This window comes from Neoarius graeffei, chromosome 3, assembly GCF_027579695.1.
Source record: "Neoarius graeffei isolate fNeoGra1 chromosome 3, fNeoGra1.pri, whole genome shotgun sequence".
Taxonomy (NCBI): Eukaryota; Metazoa; Chordata; class Actinopteri; order Siluriformes; family Ariidae; genus Neoarius; species Neoarius graeffei.
This window is the reverse complement of record NC_083571.1, coordinates 43,510,906-43,538,480: the sequence shown is the minus strand read 5'-3', so window position 1 is coordinate 43,538,480 and position 27,575 is coordinate 43,510,906. Positions and strand designations below refer to the sequence as shown.

Sequence of the window (27,575 nt, the reverse complement as noted above, 5' to 3'; positions counted from 1 at the left end):
CTATCCCAATTTGGCATAACCCTGGCAACCCTGGTGTGACTCAAGAGAAAGAAATGTGATTTATAATAACTTCATAACAAGCAATTGGATAAGTTTTCCCATTTTCTAAATATTTTCACTTGGTTGTTTATTAATAAAACATTAGAATCATGATACTGTGGCTTTATAATGATGTATGATGAGCTCTCAGTGAAGACAGTAGAATGTATTAGTAACATGTAGAGAAGGTCAGACCTACAATATAATATTATATTAGGTACAAAGTTATTTTTAAATTTCACACTGTTTGAGCACGGTACATTTGAACTTCAGTTAGCTCAAAAGTTGAGAGAAAGTGACATCTTGTGTATGACTCACATCGGTCTTTTTGAGTGTTGCTATCACACTTCAATAGACAATAAACTTTGTAAACGCATTATGAATGACACAAAGATGTTGACAGCGTTCCCCTTCATGCCCACATATATATAGCTTTAACACTGGGAACAACTAATTTATAAAAGTTGTAGTTTTTCTTCTTTCCTGACATGCCAGATCCAGCCAGTAAAGACATCCTTTATTATGTGGATCAGTTGTGAGGGAAGAGAGAAAGCTTGAAACTTTAAACTGGTAGCTTCTCATTGAGTTCAGAGTCACAGCTCTATTACACTAATTGTGTTTTCATTGTATTTTTTACTATGCACTACTAACTCAGTTTTGTGCCAGCATCGATAAGCCGATACCCAGATGTGAAGGTAATTTGCTGAGACACAAGTTCGTTCCATAGATCTCTATTGATGGAACACTCAGATCTTCTCATGCCAAAATAACAGACTATGAATTCATTAAAAATCTTTTATTTCTTTATATGTTTATTGCTGATGTTGTTGTACTGGTTCAAAAGACTTGCAGCTCAGAACTGCTGAATAGAGCATGTGTGATCTGATAATTTATATTGAGTTCTTACATTTTCTTACTGGAAATAGCTCAAAAGAATTTCTTGCACATGCACTTACAAGATGAAACACTGGTTTACATTTATGAGTGTACTGCAAATGATATAGTCCAACATACACCCGCATTCATCTGAACTCTTTTCAAGTCCAGGGACCAATCAACAAAGCATACCATGGGCTGCAGGTGATAGGATAAAGGTTGACATTCTGGAAAACAAAGTATTTTGAATATGGGTATGGTACCTTTCTCACACAGACGACCGGTGTAATGGAGAGGGCAGTTACAGAAGAACGCTGTAGCACCACTTGGCATGAACAGAGGATGACACATGCCACCATTGAGACATGGCTCATCAGGGCATGCCAATGAGGGCACGGTTGGCAGAAGATGGATGATGCCTTCTCCTCTGGGGGGACTGAATGCATCAGAGGGTACAACAACATCCGCCAGACTGTCCTGGTGCCAGGAAGACCTGAATAACACAACACATTTTTTTTTTTTTACATCAGACACAAACTGAAAAGAGTCCAGATTTGTACTGTATGTCTTACATCTTGAATTTGTTAAACACCAAGTTTCTATAGAAGCACAACACAGAGAGATGGAACACAAGTGTATCTCACGGTATTAGTCTTTTGGTGAAGTTTTGTGCAGGACTTATATTGCTGTACTCAGGGCTGGCAGGATTTAAAAAAAAATTATCCAACAAAAACAAAAACTATTGATAATACAGGTGCATACAGTGTGAAGGGTGCAACTTTGAACTCGTGTCCAGTATGAGTCTCATGAAATAACAATTTCCTTTGTTCTTTCCATTCAGAGAGAATATAAGGATACTTGTGGTGATATTGTGACAAAGCAAAACATGCTTTTATATATATATATATATATATATATATATATATATATATATATATATATATATATATATATATAACCCCGATTCCAAAAAAGTTGGGACAAAGTACAAATTGTAAATAAAAATGGAATGCAATAATTTACAAATCTCAAAAACTGATATTGTATTCACAATAGAACATAGACAACATATCAAATGTCGAAAGTGAGACATTTTGAAATTTCATGTCAAATATTGGCTCATTTGAAATTTCATGACAGCAACACATCTCAAAAAAGTTGGGACAGGGGCAATAAGAGGCTGGAAAAGTTAAAGGTACAAAAAAGGAACAGCTGGAGGACCAAATTGCAACTCATTAGGTCAATTGGCAATAGGTCATTAACATGACTGGGTATAAAAAGAGCATCTTGGAGTGGCAGCGGCTCTCAGAAGTAAAGATGGGAAGAGGATCACCAATCCCCCTAATTCTGTGCCGACAAATAGTGGAGCAATATCAGAAAGGAGTTCGACAGTGTAAAATTGCAGAGTTTGAACATATCATCATCTACAGTGCATAATATCATCAAAAGATTCAGAGAATCTGGAAGAATCTCTGTGCGTAAGGGTCAAGGCCAGAAAACCATACTGGGTGCCCGTGATCTTCGGGCCCTTAGAAGGCACTGCATCACATACAGGCATGCTTCTGTATTGGAAATCACAAAATGGGCTCAGGAATATTTCCAAAGAACATTATCTGTGAACACAATTCACCGTGCCATCCGCTGTTTTCAGCTAAAACTCTATAGTTCAAAGAAGAAGCCGTATCTAAACATGATCCAGAAGCGCAGACGTCTTCTCTGGGCCAAGGCTCATTTAAAATGGACTGTGGCAAAGTGGAAAACTGTTCTGTGGTCAGACGAATCAAAATTTGAAGTCCTTTATGGAAATCAGGGACGCCGTGTCATTCGGACTAAAGAGGAGAAGGACGACCCAAGTTGTTTTCAGCGCTCAGTTCAGAAGCCTGCATCTCTGATGGTATGGGGTTGCATTAGTGCGTGTGGCATGGGCAGCTTACACATCTGGAAAGACACCATCAATGCTGAAAGGTATATCCAGGTTCTAGAGCAACATATGCTCCCATCCAGATGACGTCTCTTTCAGGGAAGACCTTGCATTTTCCAACATGACAATGCCAAACCACATACTGCATCAATTACAGCATCATGGCTGCGTAGAAGAAGGGTCCGGGTACTGAACTGGCCAGCCTGCAGTCCAGATCTTTCACCCATAGAAAACATTTGGCGCATCATAAAATGGAAGATATGAAAAAAAAGACCTAAGACAGTTGAGCAACTAGAATCCTACATTAGACAATAATGGGTTAACATTCCTATCCCTAAACTTGAGCAACTTGTCTCCTCAGTCCCCAGACGTTTACAGACTGTTGTAAAGAGAAAAGGGGATGTCTCACAGTGGGAAACATGGCCTTGTCCCAACTTTTTTGAGGTGTTGTTGTTATGAAATTTAAAATCACCTAATTTTTCTCTTTAAATGATACATTTTCTCAGTTTAAACATTTGATATGTCATCTATGTTCCATTCTGAATAAAATATGGAACTTCCACATCATTGCATTCTGTTTTTATTTACAGTTTGTACTTTGTCCCAACTTTTTTGGAATCGGGGTTGTGTGTATATATATATATATATATATATATATATATATATATATATGGTATATCTATATATAAAGTATTTTCCCTGTTAGAACCTTTAAACAGCTCTCAAACAAAATTATATCAAAATTACACAACATGGGGCATTAGGAACTTGGTAACAGTCAGAGGTAACTTGAAGAGCTAAGTTTTCTGACATTGGAAATTCTTTGACAGAGGGCTTTATGGTTTCTCAGTCACATGAAAAGCTGTATTTTGTTGTATTATTAACTGAGGAAAGAAAAATAAAAAGGCATGCTACCGAAGGAACAAATGGTACCTCCAAGTGGACCTCTTGAGCTGGTGATTACAATATGGGCAGTCGTGTACACGAAATGCTTGGCATTCAAGTGGTATCATTGTGAGAACACCACTGCTAGACAATGGCAACATGGATGCAAAAAGACTCTTTGGTCAGGCCAACGTTAAGAATTTAGCAAGTTAAAGAGTGGGTAACATAATGTAAAATATGCAAAGGCATGCTGAAAAGATTAGGCTGTTGGGAATTTTAACATTTTCCTTAGACATATTATAAAATTACAAAGAAAACTCTATACAACTAAAATGACAATATATTAACTTATCATGCACCAAAATTGTACTTCCATGGCCTCCATCATTTGTGAAAATGTCATAAAATATATCACATCTCATAAACTCAGAGCTTTCAGAAAGTTTCTACTTCTGAAGTCATGAAAACCACATGAGGGGGCGTTTGTATGTTCTCTTCTCGTGAACACGGTAAACAAAATCCTGTTTGAAAGCACCAAAATATTTATAGATGCTATAATGTAACTGACAAGAAGTAACTTCTTGTGTGGATGTTCCATAAGATGAGACATAATTATACATGGAAAAAAGACACCATTCTTTAATAAATAAAAAATTGTGACACCACCTCACTGTAAAAGCATTCCCAACTGCATTATATTCCTTACAAAGCAAAGGAGTTTCATGGCTTCACATACACTAGCGGGCGGCACAGTGGTGTATTGGTTAGCACTGCCGCCTCACAGCAAGAAGGGTCTGGGTTTGAGCCCAGTGGCTGACGGGGGCCTTTCTGTGTGGAGTTTGTATGTTCTCCCCGTGTCTGCGTGGGTTTCCTCCGGGTGCTCCGGTTTCTCCCACAGTCCAAAAACATGCAAGTTTGGCTAACTGGTGGCTCTAAATTGACTGTAGATGTGAATGGTTGTGTGTCTCTATGTGTGTCAGTCCTGCAATGACCTGGTGACTTGTCCAGGAGGTACCCTGCCTCTTGCCCATAGTCAGCTGGGATAGGCTCCAGCTTGCCCATGACCCTGCACAGAATAAGCGGATATGGATGATGGATGGAAATACACTAGTATTGTAGTTCTGCATTAATCTTAATCTTGTATCAATCATGCTGTTGTTGGCTTAATTTTGTTTTGAAAAGTGTTGAGGATTAGACATAATATAGAATTAAAACAAGTTTGCTTGACAGACCAATTTCTCAATCCTGGCCCTGGAGTATCCTTACTCTGAATGTTTTACACCACCTACATTCTTTACTGAAAGCCCGTTAGAAGAAAAAAAAGGGGAAACATAAACCAGAGTGCAAATCTGTTGGCTGATTAAAAGGGCCATTATACAATAAATGTGGTCCTATCTGTGTGTAGGACACAAGCATCCTGGTGTGCAGGAAAAGAAACCTGCTAGAAATTAATTTTAATTTATGTGAGAACTTTATTAAAGAGGGGACATTTATTACAGATGCCAAACTAACACCATGAATATGAATATGGGCTTAATTGATGCAGGCTAGTTTTAGAAAGTGCTTGGATCAATTTCTACCACACATTTATTATGTTTTTAACTACTCTGGGGACAAAACCAAGCATATGAAAAAGTGGTGCAAATATGTAAGTAGCTTAATACATCATTCCCATTCATGTTTAGGAATGTCCTAATCGAAATCATGAACTTAAAACCAATCTTTTTGGGAATATAGTTCCCTTCATGTGTCCTGTAATTTATTAACACTATTCCTGTGTTGCCAATGTTGCAATATTAGGATTCCTTCAGTGAAATGTGTACCGCAAATTGGCCTAGTGGTTAGTGTGTCCACCTCTCAACTGGGAGATCACGAGTTCTACTGGCGGTCGGGTCATACAAAAGACCATCATAAAAATGGTACCTACGTATTACCATCTGGCAAGGCACGCGGCAATACGGGTGTGAGTGGGGAAGTCAAACTCTAGCGGTTACCAGAGGACTAGCCCCCTACTGTAACCCTGGCTGTATAGGTGAGAGGCTGAGGGCTATCAAAACAGAGATCGGTGCCATACACTTTAAAGAGTTGGTTAGTACTGGGACAGGAGACTACCTGGGAAGACCAGATTCTGGCGTGAGAGGGACTTTGACTTTTTGACAGTGGACATGTGTATAGCTATGAATTTGAGGATGTCTAAAAAATAATACACAGGAGACTTATTTGTACTGCATAATAGTGATCAGGGTCTCCTTTCACACAAGGAAGTTGAGCCATGGAAACATGAAACCTGGGACCTTTATTATTTCTACCGATTATAAAGCAACACTGTACATGGATAGACTGTTCAATTTTATGATATGAATGATCAAAGATATACAGTCCATCTTTTAACCTTTATGATACAGTATTGCAGTATGATGGTGGAAATAGCCCATGAAATCCTGTATCTTAGTGGCTATTTTACAACCCTAAATCAGGAAAAGTAGGGTCTCGTCTCGTCTCGTCTTCTTCCGCTTTATCCGGGACCGGGTCGCGGAGGCAGCAGTCTAAGCAGGGAAGCCCAAACTTCCCTTTCCCCAGACACCTCGGCCAGCTCCTCGGGAAGAACACCGAGGCGTTCCCAGGCCAGCCGAGAGACATAGTCCCTCCAGCGTGTTCTGGGTCTTCCCCGGGGCCTCCTCCCGGGGGGACATGCCTGGAACACCTCCCCAGGGAGGCGTCCAGGAGGCATCCGAAAAGATGCCCGAGCCACCTCAGCTGATTCCTCTCGATGTGGAGCAGCAGCGGCTCTACTCCGAGCTCCTCCCGAGTGACTGTGCTTCTCACCCTATCTCTAAGGGAGCGCCCAGCCACCCTGCGAAGGAAACTCATTTCGGCCGCTTGTATCCGCGATCTTGTCCTTTCGGTCATTACCCAAAGCTCATGACCATAGGTGAGAGTCGGAACGTAGATCGACCGGTAAATTGAGAGCTTCGCCTTTTGGCTCAGCTCCTTCTTCACCACAACGGACCGGTAAAGCGACCGCATCACTGCGGAGGCTGCACCGATCCGCCTGTCGATCTCACGCTCCATCCTTCCCTCACTCGTGAACAAGATCCCGAGATACTTAAACTCCTCCACTTGAGGCAGAACTTCTCCACCAACCTGGAGAGGGCAAGCCACCCTTTTCCGGTCGAGAACCATGGCCTCGGACTTGGAGGTGCTGATTCTCATCCCAGCCGCTTCACACTCGACTGCAAACCGCCCCAGTGCATGCTGAAGGTCCTGGTTTGAAGAAGCCAACAGGACAACATCATCCGCAAAAAGCAGAGATGAAATCCTGTGGTTCCCAAACAGGATTCCTTCTGGCCCCTGGCTGCGCCTAGAAATTCTGTCCATAAAAATTATGAACAGAACCGGTGACAAAGGGCAGCCCTGCCGGAGTCCAACATGCACTGGGAACAGGTCTGACTTACTGCCGGCAATGCGAACCAGACTCCTGCTCCGTTCGTATAGGGACCGGACAGCCCTTAGCAAAGAGCCCCGAACCCCATACTCCCGAAGCACCCCCCACAGAATACTACGGGGGACACGGTCGAATGCCTTCTCCAGATCCACAAAGCACATGTGGACTGGTTGGGCAAACTCCCATGAACCCTCGAGCACCCTATGAAGGGTATAGAGCTGGTCCAGTGTTCCGCGACCAGGACGAAAACCGCATTGTTCCTCCTGGATCCGAGGTTCGACTATTGGTCGAATTCTCCTCTCCAGTACCCTGGAGTAAACCTTCCCTGGGAGGCTGAGAAGTGTGATTCCCCTATAATTGGGGCACACTCTCCGGTCCCCTTTCTTAAAAAGAGGGACCACCACCCCAGTCTGCCACTCCAGAGGCACTGTCCCTGACCGCCACGCGATGTTGCAGAGGCGTGTCAACCAAGACAGCCCCACAACATCCAGAGACTTGAGATACTCAGGGCGGATCTCATCCACCCCCGGTGCCTTGCCACCGAGGAGCTTGCAAACCACCTCAGTGACTTCGGCTTGGGTAATGGACGAGTCCACCTCTGAGTCATCAGCCTCAGTCTCCTCAGTGGAAGACATGACGGTGGGATTGAGGAGATCCTCAAAGTATTCCTTCCACCGCCCGACAATGTCCCCAGTCGAGGTCAACAGCTCCCCACCCGCACTGTAAACAGTGTTGGCAGAGTACTGCTTCCCCCTCCTGAGGCGCCGGACGGTTTGCCAGAATTTCTTCGAGGCCGACCGATAGTCCTTCTCCATGGCCTCCCCGAACTCCTCCCAGTTCCGAGTTTTTGCCTCCGCAACTGCCCGAGCTGCAGCACGCCTGGCCTGCCGATACCCATCAGCTGCCTCGGGAGTCCTGGAGGTTAACATGGCCCGATAGGACTCCTTCTTCAGCTTGACGGCATCCCTTACTTCTGGTGTCCACCACCGGGTTCGGGGATTGCCGCCACGACAGGCACCGGAGACCTTGCGGCCACAGCTCCGAACAGCTGCGTCCACAATGGAGGTAGAGAACATGGTCCACTCAGACTCAATGTCCCCCGCCTCCCTCGGAAGCTGGGAAAAGCTCTCCCGGAGGTGGGAGTTAAAGACCTCCCCGACAGAGTGCTCGGCCAGACGTTCCCAGCAGACCCTCACCATACGTTTGGGCCTGCCAGGTCTGTCCAGCTTCCTCCTCTGCCAGCGGATCCAACTCACCACCAGGTGGTGATCAGTTGACAGCTCAGCCCCTCTCTTCACCCGAGTGTCCAAGACATAGGGCCGGAGATCAGATGAAACGACTACAAAGTCTATCATTGACCTCCGACCTAAGGTGTCCTGGTGCCACGTGCACTTATGGACACCCCTATGCTCGAACATGGTGTTCGTTATGGACAAACCGTGACTAGCACAGAAGTCCAATAACAAAACACCACTCGGGTTCAGATCGGGGAGGCCGTTCCTCCCAACCACGCCCCTCCAGGTGTCACTGTCATCTCCCACGTGAGCATTGAAGTCCCCCAGTAACACAATGGAGTCCCCAGTCTGAGCACTCCTCAGTACCTCTCCCAGGGACTCCAAGAAATACTCTATACTGCTATTTGGGCCATAGGCACAAACAACAGCAAGAGCCCTCTCCCCAATCCGAAGGCGCAGCGAGGCGACCCTCTCGTTCACTGGGGTAAACTCCAACACATGGCGGCTGAGCTGGGGAGCTATAAGCAAGCCCACACCAGCCCGCCGCCGCTCACCATGGGCGACTCCAGAGAAGTGGAGAGTCCAGCCCCTCTCGAGGAGCTGGGTTCCAGAGCCCAAGCTGTGCGTGGAGGTGAGCCCGACTATCTCTAGCCGGTACCTCTCAACCTCCCGCACAAGCTCAGGCTCTTTCCCCCCCAGCGAAGTGACATTCCATGTCCCAACAGCCAGCCGCTGTGTCCGGGGATCAGGTCGTCGAGGCCCCTGCCTTCGACTGCCACCCAATCCACATTGCACCAGTCCCCTACTGCTACCTCTGTGGGTGGTGAACCCACAGGAGGTCGGGCCCACGTCACCTCTTCGGGCTGAGCCCGGCCAGGCCCCATGGGCAAAGGCCCGGCCACCAAGCGCTCGCATACAAGCCCCAACCCCGGGCCTGGCTCCAGGGTGGGGCCACGGCTGCGTCATCCCGGGCGACGTCACGGTCCTCGGATTTTTCTCCATAGGGGTTTTGGTGAACTGCTCTTAGTCTGGCCTGTCACCTAGGACCTGTCTGCCTTGGGAAACCCTGACAGGGGCATAATGCCCCCGACAACATAGCTCCTAGGATCATTCAAGCACACAAACCCCTCCACCACAATAAGGTGGCAGTTCAAGGAGGGGGGAAAAGTAGGGACAGTATGGAAATTGCAAATAAAAAAAGAAAGCAGTGAGTTCTAAACTTTCTTTGACTTGTATTTCATTGCATACAGTATGAACCCAATATATTTCATGTTTTGTCTGGTCAACTTCATTTCATTTGTCAATGTACAAATAAATGTACATCCATTCAATATCAGGCCTGCAACACATTCCAATAAAAGTTGGGACGGGGCAATTTAGGACTAGTAATGAGGTTAACCAATTAAATAATGATACGATTTGAAACAGGTGATGTCAACAAGTGACTGTAACCATGATTTGGTACAAAATCAGTATCCAGGAAAGGCCTAATCTTGGAGGAGCAAAGACGGGCTGAGGATCTCCAGTTTGTCAACAAATGCGTGAGAAAATTATCAAAATCTTTAAAACAATGTTGCTCAAAGAAAGATAGGAAGGGATTTGAATATTTTACCCTCTATGGTGCAGAATATCATGAAACAATTCAAGGAATCTGGGGGAATTTTGGTGTGTAAAGGGCAAGGGCACAAGTCAAAGATGAACACCCATGATCTCCAATCCCTTAGACAGCACTGCATCAAGAACAATCATTCATCTATAGCTGCTTTTACCACATCGGCTCTAGATTACTTTGGGAAACCTTTGTCAAGCACTACAATATGGCGTGACAGCCACAAATGCAAGTTAAAACTTTCCAGTGCAAAAAGGAAGCCTTATGTTAACTGTGACCAGAAGCACCACTGAGTTCTCTGGGTTTGGAGACATCTTGGATGGACCATCACACAGTGGAAATGTGTATTGTAGTCAGATGAATTCTGGTATTCCAGGTCATTTTTGTAAAAAAAAAAAAAAAAGGATGCCATGTGCTCCGGACCAAAGACAAAAAGAACGATCCAGTCTGTTACCAGCAACAAGTCTGAAAACCAGGGTCTGTCATGGTATGGGGTTGTCTCAGTGGCCTTAGCAAAAGTAACTTACACTTCTGTGATAGCAGCATTAATGCAGAAAAGTACACTGGGATTTTGGAACAACATACGCTGCCTTCGAGATGACACTTTTTCCAGGGATATATCAACAAGACAATGCAAAACCACATTCTGCACACATTACAAAGGCATGTCTGTGGAAGAAGAGGGTGCCTGGCCCTCTGTCCTCAACAGATAATGTGTGGCGAATTTTTCAACAAAAAATATGACAATGATGACCCTGTACTGTTGCACAGCTTAAACACCTGTTTGAAGAAATGGTTAGATTACAAAGTGGTAAAGGCTTTACTCTCCCAACTTTTTTTAAAAAAGTGGGTTGCAAGAAACAAAACTGAAATAACTTTTTTAGCTTGAAAAGAAAACAACAACAAGAACAACAACAACAACAACAACAACAACATCATGTAAAACATCAAATTATGTGCTGTTGTATTGTTTTATATACTGTATATAATTTTTTTGGACAAAATACTGTATATTATAAATCTTTGCTTTCAATTTTAATTTCACTTTTAACATACCATCCCAATTTTTTCTGATTTGGGATTGTAATACCCATGTACAGTGCCAGTCAAAAGTTTGGGCACACCTACCCATTGATAGGATTTTCTGTATTTTGATGACCTTCAACATTAAAGACCAATATTGAATACATTAACTCTATGAAATAACAGAGGGAACATATATGAAATTATGTGGTAAACAAAGTGTAAAAAAAAAATGTTTCATATTTTAGATTCTTCAAAGTAAGCCACCATTTACCTTGATGACAGCTTTGTAGACTATTGGCATTATCTTGAAGAGTTTCATCTCATGGAATGCTTTTCAATTAACAGGTGTGCCTCATCAAAAGTTAATGAGTGGAATTTGTTGCCTTCATAATGTGTTTGAGCTCATCAGTCAATCGTAAATAATAAAAATACAGTAAACAGCTCTATTCCATAACTAAATTAATCTATATTATGTGAAGAAGCACATGGAAAATGAAGAGAAAGCTAATCTCTAATTGAAGAAAATAAACAATCCTTATCGAAAAATTTTTTTGAAGAACTTTATCACACGTACACTTAAGCACAGTGAAATTCCTCTCTGCATTTAACCCATCTGAAGCAGTGAACACACACATGCGCACACACGTGAGCAATGAGAGCACACACATACCCAGAGCAGTGGGCAGCTATGCTACAGTGCCCAGGGAGCAGTTGGGGGTTAGGTGCCTTGCTCAAGAGCACTTCAGCCCAAGACCACCCCATGTTAACCTAACCACATGTCTTTGAACTGTGGGGGAAACCAGAGGATCCAGAGGAAACCCACACAACATACAAACTCCACACAGAAAGGACCCATCGGGTGCTGGGCTCAAACCCTTCCTGTGAGGCGACAGTGCTAATCACTACACCACCATGCTGGTGGTGTCATGCGTCACAAATATTGACACCCCTGTTTTGGGTGCTGTCTGCAACTTTCTAACATAACAGCATTGAATCTTTTTTCCAATTCAGTATTGTTTACTATCTGAAAAACTGAAAAAAAAAAAACTTCTGTTGAACCCATATGTTATGAATCTGTATCTATTTTTTTTTAAACATAGGCAACCAAGGGCCATCCATGATGCTTTTGTAGGGCATTGGAAAGAGGTCAACAAGGCATCACTTAGGGCAGTGTTATTGGCCCCTTATCTGTTTAATATATATATATATATATATATATATATATATATATATATATATATATATATATATTTAAATGACCCTGAGATTAAAAATGACTCCACAATTTTTTTTTATAAATATGTAGACAACTCAACTATAACTATGCCAGTGTGGAGGGATAAAGACTGTTTAAGCGACTAATTAGTGGAATTTCTTGCCTTCTTAATGTGTTTGAAAGCATCAAACAATAGTAAATAACAAAAATACAGGAAATAACTCTATTCCACAACTATAATTAATCCATATTATGTGAAGAACCACTCAACTCAGTAAAGAGACAGTCCATTATTACTTTAAGGCATGAAATGTCTTTTAATGAACAAAAATAAAGAAAGACCATTGAGTTAGAAGGTGTGTCCAAACATGTCACTGGTACTACACTCTCTCTCTCTCTCTCTCTCTCTCACCTGCCACTTTAACAGCAACTTGTTCTTGATTCTATGATTCATGTTCTTGGCTGCAGGAGTGGAACCCACTGTGGTCTTCTGCTTGGGCAGAAGATGCTTTTCTTCGCACCATAGTTGTAAAGAGTGATTATATGAGTTGCTGTATCCTTCCTGGCAGCTCAAACCAATTTGGTCATTTTCCTCTGACCTCTCTTATCAACAAAGTGTTTCCACCCACAGAACAATCGCTCACTCAATGTTTTTTTCGCACCATTTTGTATAAACTGTTGTGTGTGTGCAAACCCCAGGAGATCATCAGTTTCTGAAATGTTCAAACCAGTCCATCTGGCACCAACACCCATGTCACAGTGAAAGTCACAGAGATCACAATTTTCCCCATTCTGATGTTTGAAGTAAACATTAACTGAAGGTCTTGATTTGTATCTGCATGATTTTATGCATTGTGCTGCTGTCAGTGGATTGGCTGATTAGATAGCTGCATAAAATAGCAGATGTATGGGTGTTCGTTAAAAACTATATATATATATATATATATATATATATATATATATATATATATATATAAAATATGGACATGAGTGTTTTACTGGGAAATCCAGGACATGGAGAGCCGTGACATAAATCTCTATGTGTCACTTGTGAGGAAATCGATGAATTGTTTTAATAAATTTGGGTACTTTTTGTTTGTGAATGTGTCTATATAATAAAAAGAACATCACAGGTTGGCTTGAAGATATGAAGTTTATCTTCGTGTTGAAAAATTTGCATGTTTCATACAAAATACATTGTAGATCTGAGTGACATATTTTCTGGTATTTCACTCTGATGACATCACTCCCAGTGTTTTCCCATTGACTAGACATGCATTGTCAAAATGGCAAATGGGTTCAAAATTGGGGGCGGCATGGTGGTGTAGTGGTTAGCGCTGTTGCCTCACAGCAAGAAGGTCTGGGTTCGAGCCCCGTGGCCGGCGAGGGCCTTTCTGTGTGGAGTTTGCATGTTCTCCCCGTGTCCGCATGGGTTTCCTCCGGGTGCTCCGGTTTCCCCCACAGTCCAAAGACATGCAGGTTAGGTTAACTGGCGACTCTAAATTGACCGTAGGTGTGAGTGTGAATGGTTGTCTGTGTCTATGTGTCAGCCCTGTGATGACCTGGCGACTTGTCCAGGGTGTACCCCACCTTTCACCCGTAGTCAGCTGGGATAGGCTCCAGCTTGCCTGCGACCCTGTAGGACAGGATAAAGTGGCTAGAGATAATGAGATGAGATGGGTTCAAAATTAAAATTCTTTTGAATAACTTGCAGTGTGTGTCTCTGTGTGTGTGTGTGTCCATATAATATAAAGAATATTACATGGTGGCACAAAGATATGAAGTTTATCTTCTCGTGTTTAAAATATTTTCACTCATTCACTTTGCTCACTCATGAATATATTCATCATTTGAAGATAAACTTCATATCTTCATGCAAAATATATATATATATATATATATATATATATATATATATATATATATATATATATATATGGGTCCATCTCAGAAACTGGTCTCTCATTTGGGACATTATGGTTAAAAAATAAATTTTCTAATTTTACTATTTTTTTTGGATTTACCTAACACTCAAAGTTTCTTTTGTCATGTTTAATAAGAATAAAGATAGTATCTTGCTTTATCTGACCTCCACTGTGGAAATTTTTTTTTGATTACAATTCAAATGCTTTTGTAAAATTGATTTACATATAAAATAACTATATCATGAAGAATTAAAGCCCCTCCTTCACAGATGAGTGAAAATATTGAATACATTTCCTCTTTTTGGTTGCTTGGGTTAAAAATGGCAAGTTATGATGACTTAATTGATTATTCACTTAAATATGAATGATACATTTTGGGTATTTGATATGGTGAAATAGGACAATAGGACACAATGGAAAAATCAAGAACACACCAGAAAGATGAGAGTAACAGCGCTGGTAAAAGAACAGCGACTGTACCGGCTGAAGGTCGCATGGGTCTCTGCTGCGGCGCGTGAGCAATGGGACATCACTACCGCACCGGATGGAGCGCGAGGCAGGGACGGGGCAAAATGACTGGCCGTAGATTCTATCAAAAGTTCGATCTAAATTGACCATGGTTGCAAAAATATTGGCCAAAAATACGTAAACACTACAAAATATGAAAGTAAGATGAAAAAGAAACATTCTATTGCCTGATACTGCAAGACGTAAACAAAATAAAACTGTCAAAACTCACCTTTTCAGTGATAATGTCCGAACAGATCACCCGCGTAACAGAAATACCGCAAATGGAAGCACGATCAACTTCTAACTGTTGGAGTGGAAAATTCCATTCTACACATGCAAATTGTTAATGTGTGTCCTTCCCCACACACAAATAACACGCTACGGTAAAAAATAGACCACAACTCATTTTATAGCTCAGAAATTCATACAAGACCAGCTACCATCGTAACGTACTCTGTAAGAAACATATTCTATACCTAACTTTCAGCTTTCATTTAAAAAAAATAAAATCGCAGATTTATAACTAAATTTTTATATGGCGTAGTGATTTTAAGTTACTACTTTTGGTGAGGTAGTGACCTTGACCCTGAGGCTTTCTGTTTAGATCAAAACACACGATCGTATTGGTTTTGGGTATGCGGAAAATGGAGTTATAACGGTGATCAAATATTTTGCATGATGTTTTATAACGGTTATGATTATTCTGTGAGTGCACCAATCCTTAGGTGTATAAAGTTACAACTTATAATACAATTAGTGATAACTGTAGACTTTTCAGTGGACTACAACCTTTTTAAGGGAATGCGATGTAGTCAACCATTTATCATGTCCCAGATCAAGCCGCCATTTTCCCACAAATTTGCAGAATTTTTGCCAAATTCTGAATAGAGTATTCACATAAAAGATTTAGTTTTATCTGTATTATTTCTTTCATCATTTTATTTCAAATTAAAACTAACATCACCATTCAAAACCGTATAGTTTATTGACTGAGTATATTTACACAGTACCCAGTTTCTGAGACAGACCCTTATACACACACACACACACACACACACACACACACACACAGTGTGGTATACTTACCCTTGCTGAATTGAAAAACAAAATAGACCTCCTATTTTGTGTTACAAAATGAAATGGCATACAATACCTATACTGCTGGAATATTCTCGACTTGTGCAACTACTGTTTCATGCATATTGCTAGGCAATGTGCAGAAGTGCTTGTATTAGCATACTTTAAACTGTAATTAGAATTATCTTAGACAGGCAAATGCCACTTAAAGGTCTTTGTGGTTCAAGTCCTATCATGCATATTCATTATTCAAGTTAGAAAATTGTTCTTTTATCTTACTTTTCTGTCTAATTTGACTTCATTTTTCAGAGCTTAAGTAGATACAATTATATTCTCTCCAAAAGGCCTGCATGGATATTTATGCTGAACTGGAGAGTATTACACTTTTTTAGAATACTCACACTGCACTTAGCTCTCATTTTTGGTACAGATAACATTTATGTAAATCTTGGCTATATTTCAGCTATATTACATTATTTTTTAATTGCGGCATCACATCCCTAAAAACAGCATACATTCAGAGTCTGAAAGGAAATGCAACTGAAATACATGCTTATGGCAGGATGCAAGCCTTCGTGCCTCATAAACCTGCAGTGTTATGTTTCCAGAGCACTCAGACTATAGCTAACAACTTGAAGGTTGAAATAGGTTGATAATTTATTTCAGCTCAGATGCCTTCTAGCCAATTTAAAAATATGAGGTGTGAAATGATGGGTACATTCCTGTTTATTCAATCACTTTTGCAATCTTTGTGCCCTAAGCAAATGATGATGATTAGTACCAGATAGATGTTTGCACAGACCTGTAACATATAGGCAGTTGCAGCATTGTGTTTTTGAGTTTTTCCCCCCTCATTTTTCTCCCTTTCGCAAAATGCTTTGCTATCGTCCTATAAAAACCTTGTGGTTTGACCTGAACCTGGCTATATTTCATCACTTCGCTGAAAGTATAGGACACATTAATACAATGGAATTACAAGTTTTATGTATGCATATTGCATATCCACAAACATAAATAGGGTTTCCTGCTAAAGTGGTTGAGTTTCAGTTGTCATGGTCCTACCTGTGGGCTTCTCTCTTCAGGTAACATCTCCACTCAGCATTACCGGCCACGCCCGCACTCACTTCCTCTTATTATCTTTCAGTGACTGTCATTGGCTGTTGCCGATCACCTGCTCTCCCCCGTGTGTATTTAAGCTGCAGTTCTCCCTAGCTCCTGTGTCAGATCGTCTGCAACTCTCAGCCTGATAACCTGCTCTGTGTTCCTACTACTCTGACTCCTGAAGATTTCCTGTTCTGTCTGACTCTGTCTGCTCTCCAGCCCCGGTAACCTGATCTGCCTTCTGTTCTGTCGACTCTGCCTCTTGCCTGCCCCTCCTGTACCTTCGCCTGATCTCCAGCTCGCTCAGCCCTACAGCCACACCTCTCTGACTATGCCTGGTCCTGTCTCATCTCTGAAGCTAAGCAGGGTCAGGCCTGGTCAGTACTTGGATGGGAGACCTCAGACGTCACCACCAGCCATCCCTGCCTCTCAGTTCTCCTGCCACTGGACTTCACCCACACACATTCTTCCAACTCCCCTTTCCCCTGTTATTAATAAACTGTGGTTTGATTGCATTTGATCTCCTCTCCTGCCTGGTCCTTGACAGAATGATCTGACCAGCATGGAGTCAGCGCCTGAATCCTCTGCCCTAGACTGGCTGAAGGGGATGTCTGCCGATGTTATAGCCCTGATCCAGCATGGCCAGCAGCTCCAGCAACAACAACTGGACCAAGCACTCCAGCTGCTCACTGCCCTAGCACCTCCTGGGCCTCTGGGAGGTGCTCCTGCTGCACTTGATGCCCCGGAACCCAAGGTCGGCAGTCCGGAGCGCTTTGACAGTGACCCCTCCCAAGTCCGTGCTTTCCTGACCAGCTGCCGGTTGATCTTCGACCTACAGCCCAGAACCTTCGCGTCGGAGGCAGCGAAGGTGGCCTTCGTCATCACTCATCTGACTGGCCGTGCCCGTCTGTGGGGGACTGCTGAGTATGAACGCCGGACACCAGCGTGTGCCTCCTTCTCCCTGTTTGCTGCGGAGATGATTAAGGTCTTCGACCCGGGCTCATCATCAGTAGAGGCATCTGGAGGACTGATAAGTATTCGCCAAGGCAGACGTACAGTGGCTGACTACTCGATCGATTTCCGGACCTTGGCCTGGCACAGCAAGTGGAACATGCAGGCACTGGTGGATGCCTTTCTGCACAGCCTGGCCGACTACATGAAGGACGAATTGGCCTTGTACGAGCAACCGTCGACACTCGATGAGGCCATCGCCCTGGCCGTCCGCATTGACCACCGGGTCCAGACCCGTCGACGAGAGAGGGCCCGCCGGACTCAGCCAGTCATCACCGCACGGAGAAGCCAGAGCTCACCGGACATAGGAGGGGCCCGGTTGGGTTCAATGATCCTCCAATCCTCCACCAGCCAGAAACCTACGCTCCAAGTTTGCCTTCGTCTGTCGGATTCCACCCACACCCTGGCCGCCCTGGTTGACTCTGGCGCCGAGGCTAACATCATGGACACTGAGCTTGCGCGCCAGTTGGGCCTGCGAAGCCACCACCTATCCTCTCCCGTTCCAGCCAGGGCGCTGGATGGCCATCTCCTTGGCACCATCACCCACCTCACTGCCCCTGTTCCGATGACTCTGTCAGGCAACCACCACGAAACCATCCAATTTCACCTGCTCCGTTCCCCCGGCCAACCTCTCATCCTGGGCTATCCATGGCTCCGCCAGCACAGTCCTCACCTCGACTGGGGCACTGGAGAGATAAGAGAATGGGGCAAGGACTGCCATCGGACCTGCTTACAAGCCACCATCCTAAACACCTGTACTCCACCTGCCAGCTCTGCCCCCGACCTCACTAATGTCCTAGCGTGTTATCACAGCCTTCGGGAGGTATTCAGTAAAACCAAGGCCACTTCCTTGCCTCCTCACTGGCCCTACGACTGCGCCATTGATCTCCTCCCAGGCACTGCACCACCCAAGGGTCGTCTCTACTCTCTGTCCACCCCAGAAAGGAAGGCTATGGAGACCTACATCAGTGACTCTCTGGCTGCCGGCCTTATCCGTCCATCCTCTTCTCCCGCCGGCGCTGGGTTCTTCTTCGTGGAAAAGAAGGATGGATCCCTGCACCCCTGCATCGATTACAGGGGTCTCAACGACATCGCCGTCAAGAACCGATACCCTCTCCCACTGCTTACCTCAGCTTTCGAGCTGCTCCAGGGAGCCACGGTCTTCACCAAACTCGATCTCTGGAATGCCTACCACCTGGTTCGGATAAGGGAGGGAGATGAGTGGAAGACCGCGTTCAACACCCCCACCGGTCACTATGAATACCGGGTGATGCCGTTTGGCCTTACCCACGCGCCAGCGGTATTCCAGGCTCTGGTGAATGATGTCCTGCAAGATATGTTGAACAAGTTCGTGTTCATTTACCTCGACGACATCCTGATCTTCTCTAAAACCCTGTCCGAACACACCCAGCATGTCCAGCAAGTGCTCCGTCGTCTCCTGGAAAATTCCCTCTTCGTCAAGGCAGAGAAGTGTGAGTTTCACGCCAAGTCTGTGGGGTTCCTGGGGTACATCGTGGCAGAAGGGAGCATCCAGATGGACCCTGCCAAAGTCTCTGCAGTTACTTCATGGCCAGTACCAGAGAGCAGGAAGCAGCTTCAGCAGTTCCTGGGCTTTGCAAATTTCTACAGGAAATTCATTTGTAATTACAGCACCATTGCGTCACCCCTCACCGCCTTGACCAGCACCAAACAGTCCTTCACCTGGACTTCGGCCGCCAACGAAGCCTTTGCCACCCTCAAGGCTCGGTTCACCACTGCTCCCGTCCTCCGGCTGCCTGATGAGGAGCGGCAATTCATCGTTGAGGTGGACGCCTCAGATGTGGGAGTCGGGGCAGTGCTCTCACAGAGGTCTGCGGATGACAACAAGCTCCACCCTTGTGCGTTCTTCTCCCGCCAGCTGTTGCCGGCCGAACGCAATTACGACGTAGGCAATCGGGAACTGCTGGCAGTCAAGCTCGCCCTGGAGGAATGGCGCCACTGGCTGGAGGGATGCGTAGTCCCATTCCTGGTCTGGACAGACCGTAAGAATCTTGAATACATCCGCACCGCCAAACGACTCAACCCCAGACAGGCCCGCTGGGCTCTCTTTTTCACTCGATTCAATTTCACCCTTTCATACCGGCCCGGATCTCGCAACACCAAGCCTGACGCGCTCTCCCGCCAGTTCCAGAAGGGTGATGCCCCCTCCAAGGACCCGGCTCCCATCCTGCCTGACCCCTGTATCGTTGCTGCGCTGACCTGGGACATCGAAGAACGAGTGCGGGAAGCCCTCCATGACCAACCCAGCCCCAGTGCATGCCCTGCAAGTCACCTCTTCATTCCTGTAGATCTGCGATCCCAGGTTATACAATGGGGACACGACTCCTGTCTAGCCTGCCACCCTGGTTCCACTCGCACCTACCACCTGCTCACCCAACGGTTCTGGTGGCCTACTATAGGCAGGGATGTGCGAGACTTCATCCGAGCCTGCCCTACCTGTAACCAAAATAAGTCCTCCAGCCGGCCTCCTGCCAGTTTGCTCCAGCCTCTGCCCGTGCCAATGCGACCCTGGTCCCACATCTCCCTGGATTTTGTTACAGGTCTACCCCCTTCTAACGGGATGATGGTCATACTCACCATCATGGACTGCTTTAGCAAAATGGCTCACTTTGTTCCCCTCCCTAAACTACCGTCAGCCAAGGAGACTGCCCAGATCATCTTGCAACATGCCTTTCGCATCCATGGGCTGCCCAAGGACATCATTTTGGACCGGGGGCCGCAATTCGCCTCCTCTTTTTGGAAGGAGTTCTGTCACCTACTCGGGGCCACCGCCAGCCTCACCTCCGGATTCCAACCCCAGTCCAATGGCCAGTCAGAACGGACGAATCAGGAGTTGGAGAAGGCACTTCGGTGCATGGCGTCACGCAACCCTAGGGCCTAGTGCGAGCACCTGCTGTGGGTGGAATACTCCCACAACTCCCTCACCAGCTCAGCCACCGGGCTGTCCCCATTCCACTGCGTGTATGGCTACCAACCACCCCTATTCCCCAGCCAGGAGGGAGAGGTCACCTGCCCAGCTGCCCTCACCTATGCACGCTGATGCCGCCGCACCTGGTCTCAAGCCCGCGCTGCACTCCTCAAGTCAGTCACCAGATATTCTACTGGCGCCAACCAGCGGAGGATGCCTGCGCCCACCTACCGGGTGGGCCAGAAGGTGTGGCTATCTGCCAAGGACCTGCCCCTCCAGGTGGAGTCTCGTAAGCTAGCACCTCGGTTCGTCAGACCATTCCCTATCCAGAAGATAATCAGCCAGTCTGCTGTCCGGCTTCGACTGCCCAAGTCCATGAGAGTGCACCCCACCTTCCACGTCTCTAAGATCAAGCCAGTGCATGAGAGCCCGCTGGTCCCAGCTGCTCCTCCTCCTCGTCTCATTGACGGTGGCCCGGTCTACTCCGTCCGGCGACTGCTGAAGTCACGATGCAGGGGCAGGGGCCTCCAATACCTGGTGGATTGGGAGGGCTATTGCCCTGAGGAGAGGATGTGGGTTCCCGCTGGAAGGATTCTGGATCCGGCCCTCATCGCCGACTTCCATCGGCTACACCCCGACCAGCCCTCCATCCGACGGGGCCGACGTAGGGGTTCTCACTGTGCGGATCCACTTCCGGACCCTGCCCCTGCTCCAGCGCCTGAGCCTGACACCAAACCGAATCCTGGGCGGGGGTCCTTGGATGATGATTCTTCTGACGGTGAAGAGGGTGCAGAGGCTATGGACACTGACCAGTCTGAGGAGTTCTAACCCTCCACCGGTATTCCCCCTCCTCCCGCCCGTCTTTGGTGATCTGTGGCTAGGGACTTCTGGAGCCATCCCTTGGGGGGGGGGGTTCTGTCATGGTCCTACCTGTGGGCTTCTCTCTTCAGGTAACATCTCCACTCAGCATTACCGGCCACGCCCGCACTCACTTCCTCTTATTATCTTTCAGTGACTGTCATTGGCTGTTGCCGATCACCTGCTCTCCCCCTGTGTGTATTTAAGCTGCAGTTCTCCCTAGCTCCTGTGTCAGATCGTCTGCAACTCTCAGCCTGATAACCTGCTCTGTGTTCCTACTACTCTGACTCCTGAAGATTTCCTGTTCTGTCTGACTCTGTCTGCTCTCCAGCCCTGGTAACCTGATCTGCCTTCTGTTCTGTCGACTCTGCCTCTTGCCTGCCCCTCCTGTACCTTTGCCTGATCTCCAGCTCGCTCAGCCCTACAGCCACACCTCTCTGACTGGTCCTGTCTCATCTCTGAAACTAAGCAGGGTCGGGCCTGGTCAGTACTTGGATGGGAGACCTCAGACGTCACCACCAGCCATCCCTGCCTCTCAGTTCTCCTGCCACTGGACTTCATCCACACACATTCTTCCAACTCCCCTTTCCCCTGTTATTAATACACTGTGGTTTGAGCACATTTGATCTCCTTTCCTGTCTGTTCCTTGACATCAGTTTGCTGTCCTGATATAAATCAGTTGTTTTTTCCTTTCGATCCACATGGTTCAGGGTGGACATATTCATGTTCTGGTGAAAGCCAGATGATGCTTCATGTTGAAGACATACTTGGGTCATATTTTTAATTTTACAAATGGAGATTTGCCATGTTGTACTTGTGTGAAATTTATTACAATATCAGTGTAGACGGAGGGGATACATTGTACACAGTACGACTTAAATGTTTAGACACACCTTCTAATTCAATGGGTTTTCTTGATTTTAATTAATTAAAAGACACTTCATGTATTAAAGCAATGATGGACTGTCATTTCTCTTTACTTAGTTGAGCAGTTCTTGACATAATATGGATTACTACTGTTATTGAATAGGGCTATTTACTGTATTTTTATTATTTACTATTTGATTGTCTCAAATGCAAACCTTCCTCTAGTGTTAGGGTCGGCACCGACCCGTTTTTAGGTTTAGCATGCATAAAAGTACTCCATAAATTTGTTTATTGCATCGAGACTTTTTGACTTTGTCAGGAACTTCTATTTAAACAAAATAAAATACAAAAAATTATTTTACTAAATTATAAAATGCTCTGGTGAAAATTGTGACCTTTGTGTTGTTAGGGTCAATTTTGACCCAGTTAAAATATAAGATTATAAAACAATAATAAATGCCAAAACTGAAATCATAAACACACAATCCGCCAACAGCCTACAGCCAGCTCTTCCTCCAACCACTTGAGCTTCAGTCAGGGGCTTTTCTCTTTGCCTGTTTGACAGAACAAACAAAGACAGACATGTCCAGGCATGTAAGGCCAACTGAGTTTAGAGTTGGTGACTTGCAGAGTAGGTGGCATGGTGGTGTAGTGGTTAGCGCTGTCGCCTCACAGCAAGAAGGTCCAGGTTCGAGCCCCATGGCCGGCGAGGGCCTTTCTGTGTGGAGTTTGCATGTTCTTCCCATGTCCACGAGGGTGTGCTCTGGTTTCCCCCAAAGACATGCAGGTTAGGTTAACTGGTGACTCTAAATTGACCGTAAATGTGAATGGTTGTCTGTGTCTATGTGTCAGCCCTGTGATGACCTGGCGACTTGTCCAGGGTGTACCCTGCCTCTCGGCTGTAGTCAGCTGGGATAGGCTCCAGCTTGCCTGCGACCCTGTAGAAGGATAAAGCGTCTAGAGATAATGAGAGAGAATGAGAGAGAGACTTGCAGAGTACACATCTCCAATTTACAGCATGCAACAATGAGAAGAGGACTGAATGTAAGCCAAGCTCTGGATCATATCTTTGCCGATAATGAGGCAGAGGACACAGAGCAGTATAGCGATGGAGATGAGCAGGTCTCTGAGGAGGAAGATGATGTGGTGTATCAACCGGAAGACACAGACACATCTGATCAGTCTGATGAGGAGGTCACCGGTGCTGAAGCTGCTCCTGCTGAAATATTCAGATCCAAAAGTGGCAACATCTGTTGGAGCTCAGTACCTCCTGACGTACATGGCAGGACAGCTGCTGCAAATGTCATCAAAATGACCCCTGGGATTACAAGATTTGCTGTGACGAGAGTAAGTGACATCAAGTCATGTTTTGATCTGTTTATGCCATTGTCACTAAAAAAAGTCATAGTTGCTATGACAAACCTTGAAGGAAAAAAGTCCATGGCAACATGTGGAATGACATTGATGAGGAATGCCTGGATGCCTACATTGGTGTTCTTCTCCTTGCTGGAGTGTACAGATCCAGCAATGAGGCCACTGATAGTCTCTGGGACGCATCGACAGGCAGGAATATTTTTTGAAAAAAAAAAAGACTTGTTTTTTGCCCTTTTCTTGAAGTAAATATATATGGGTAGAAATTGACCTGAAACACCATAGATGTTACTATAGTTGATAATATTAAAATTAAAATTTTTTTTTGAACATTTAAGAGATGTGATCTAATACCCCTCAGTAATAGTCAGGTAACAGAACAATCTTTTATTTGTTTACATTATTCTCTTGAGGTTCATTTGACCACTTTTTTGTATTGAAAACGAGGGGTATGCTGTTAAAAGAAAGGCCCAGGGGGCCACAACAAAAATATTAAAACCAATCTTTTCATGGATAAGGGAGCCTAACAAGGTAACCAAGAGGTAAGAAACAAATTGAATGATAAATAATTGTTTTTAGGGTATTTTATGGCTGATTTAAGACACGGGTCAAAACCGACCCGTTAACATAAGAGATAGTAACAGAAAGCTAACACCAGAGCAAGGCTATAATGACAAGAAATTGCACTAATTCACTTTTGATGAGGCACACCTGTTAATTGAAAAGCTTTCCAGGTGACTACCTCATGAAGCTGGTTAAGATAATGCCAGTAGTGTGCAAATGTCATCAAGGTAAACACTGTCTACTTTGAAGACTCTAAAATATCAAACATATTGTATAAACACAGTGTAGAAAATCATCAAAAAAAAAAAACCTATGAATGAGTAGGTGTGTCCAAATTTTTGATTGTTATGATAGATAGATAGATAGATAGATAGATAGATAGATAGATAGATAGATAGATAGATAGATAGATGACACAATCAAAAATTTTTTTTTTGTTATTTGAGACTTCCTATCACATTGAACCACTATGGTCCTTCTCCTCTGACCTCTCTAATCAACATGGTGTTTCTGCCCACTGAGATGTTGCTTGCTGGATTTTTTTCCACCATTTTTGTAAATGCTACAGATTGTAGTGAGTGAAAATCCCAGGAGATAAGCAGTTTCTGAAATACTCAAAACAGCCTGTCTGGCAGCACCAACCATGAGACGGTCAACGTCACAGATCCCGTTTTTCTCTATTCTGATGTTTGATGGAAACAGTAACTGAATCCCTTGACTTAGCTTTAATTTCTCCTTGGTGTGAATGCTAAAATTTCTCCTAGGTATGAATTCATGTGTGTGTGTGTGTGTGTGTGTGTGTAGCACACCCTGACCAGAAAAAAAAGATTTTTGTGAAGATGAATGAATGTGATTTTTGTGTGTGTGTGTGTGTGTATGTGTGAATGAATACAGTACTAAAATGTGCATTGTGCATTAAATGATGCATGTAACTTTCTATATTACATCGAATACAACAAGCTTAAAACATGAGTGAAGACTTGTAATGATCTGTAATGGATTTGACAAAACTCGCAGCCTGGGTTGGTCAAGACCGTTTATAACTGTCATCAGTTACTTTAATAGTATGAATCATATTTTGAATATTAAGGGTAGAAATTAATCTTTTGGTTTATGTGTTCATTTTGTGAACAGTATATGTTTGTGTGCATTATAATATGCATAGGTTCTATGCTGCATTGGGGCGGAACATTTAATTGGAAGCCACTTCCTGTGGGACATAATTTTGAGACCACACATGTAAACAGAGATATTTGGTGTAACGGTGGAAAAGGAGAATATTCATAAAGTGAATGGTTTTATGTTGCTTTGCATTAACCTTTAAGTATTGTTCTGGAAGCCATCGTGGAGAAAGGTGGAAGTTATTAGCTCCTTTGGTGATAAGCTGCCAGCGATGTATGTGACCTAATGTTTGTAATAGTTAGCTAATCTAGCTTGCTAGTTGGCTATGTTCATTTAATGACGTCTGTTAAATGAGATTAGCAACAGTTTAATTGTTGTTTTATCAGTTTTCACGGGACGAATTGAACAACGATGGAATAAAGGAGTTCCCTGTGTTTTAATTGAAAACTTTGTGTTTGCGTGTTACTGGGGGAGCTACAGTGAAAACTCGATGTCAAGAAACCTGGAGAAGCAAGCGGGAAAACCGAGAATGCATCGCAGTGCATTCATCAGCATCTGAGAAGCAAATGGCTGATAGAGTTGCTGCACAGTCTACGGGATGGTTCAGGTGCAATACGTTGCTGCTAGCTTTATGCTCATTTTGAGCAGACCTTAACAAAGACTTTACATTCATTTTGAAGAGCTTAACAGAGACTCGTTTAAAAGGCTTACAGCAAGAGACTGTTGGTCTGGCATTTGCATTTTGATGCCATGTTCATCTATGTCAGTCTATTTTGAATTTGATGAATATAGTTAATTGGTGTTAAGTTTGTTTGATTAATATAATTAATTGAGGTTAAGTGCTTAAACAAGATTTTGCTTACAATCACACTAACATGATGACCTACTACCCCATTGTGCACAAACACTTAAATGAGTAGCCTAATAGTGATATCACTTAACAGAAATCCATTTTACTAAGTGTATTTAATTTGCACAAGCTGAATTTTAGGCTAATATTTTGTTCACTATAAACTCAACTTAAAGTTAGGTTCTAACTAGAAATGTAGTAGTTCTGGTAGGCTACAGATCACTATTGTATGGTGTTTAGTTATTTGAATAAGCTGGTTCTAATACAAAACTGTAGGTTAGACTAAAAAAAAAAAAAACCCAGGACATTTAGTTATTTAAAATGGCACCTTTATCTATATGAGGAGTCATTTGCACTCATATCAAAGTAAAGACAGTTAAGCTCTATTAAAATGTCAGAATTAGATACTCCCATTGAGAATGGCAGAGAGAGTGTAATACAAACTGCACAGCTGCCCTGCAAGGAGAAACCCTGTGAAGAACAAGGTCCAAAGTTGGATGAGAAAGAACAGTCACATGTGACTGAAGATGAGGCATTTGATCCCCACCACCCTCAAGAAGTACTGCAAGGCCAAAGAGTCCATAAGTTAACTGAAAAGGGCCAAGAACTGCAGGAACAGCAAATAAGACTTGAACGCAGATTTAATTTAAACTATGAGAAGTGGAAGACTATTGCTAAAGATGCCAAGCAAGCTTTGAATGCTTGTTGTTCAAACGACCTGTTACAAGACCATGCTGCTAAGATAGGAAAGGCCTCAATGGAGTTACATCTGATTTACAAAGATATACGCCGTGTTTGTACACCACACCAGAATACACGTCGTAAAATAGACACCTGTGAAGAAGTAACCAAGGAAATCATTGATGCTGCAAAGTGCTATTTGGAAAATAATGATCAAGATGATTTTAGAAGTGTAAAGTCTCTAAAGCTAAGGCCAGCTACACAGAGCGTAGTCTCTTGCCACTCAAAACATTCGCATCACTCACGCTGGCTCTGTAATTAGCTCAAGATGCTCAAACCTGTCATCAGTGAGGAGACAAGATGCAGCAGCTGAGGCAGCTGCCAATGAAGCTACTCTAGAAATACTTTTTGAGCAAGAGCAGCATTTTAAAGAATTGCA

General features: G+C 44.1%; 1 protein-coding gene across 1 annotated transcript in view; it reads right to left on the bottom strand.

Annotated features, from left to right (window-relative positions):
- Positions 1-27,575, bottom strand: part of eys (eyes shut homolog) — an 877,903-nt gene that overhangs the window by 231,847 nt on the left and 618,481 nt on the right. Inside the window, 1 exon segment of the mRNA XM_060915649.1 lies at positions 1,179-1,408. Coding sequence (XP_060771632.1) covers positions 1,179-1,408 — 230 coding nt within the window.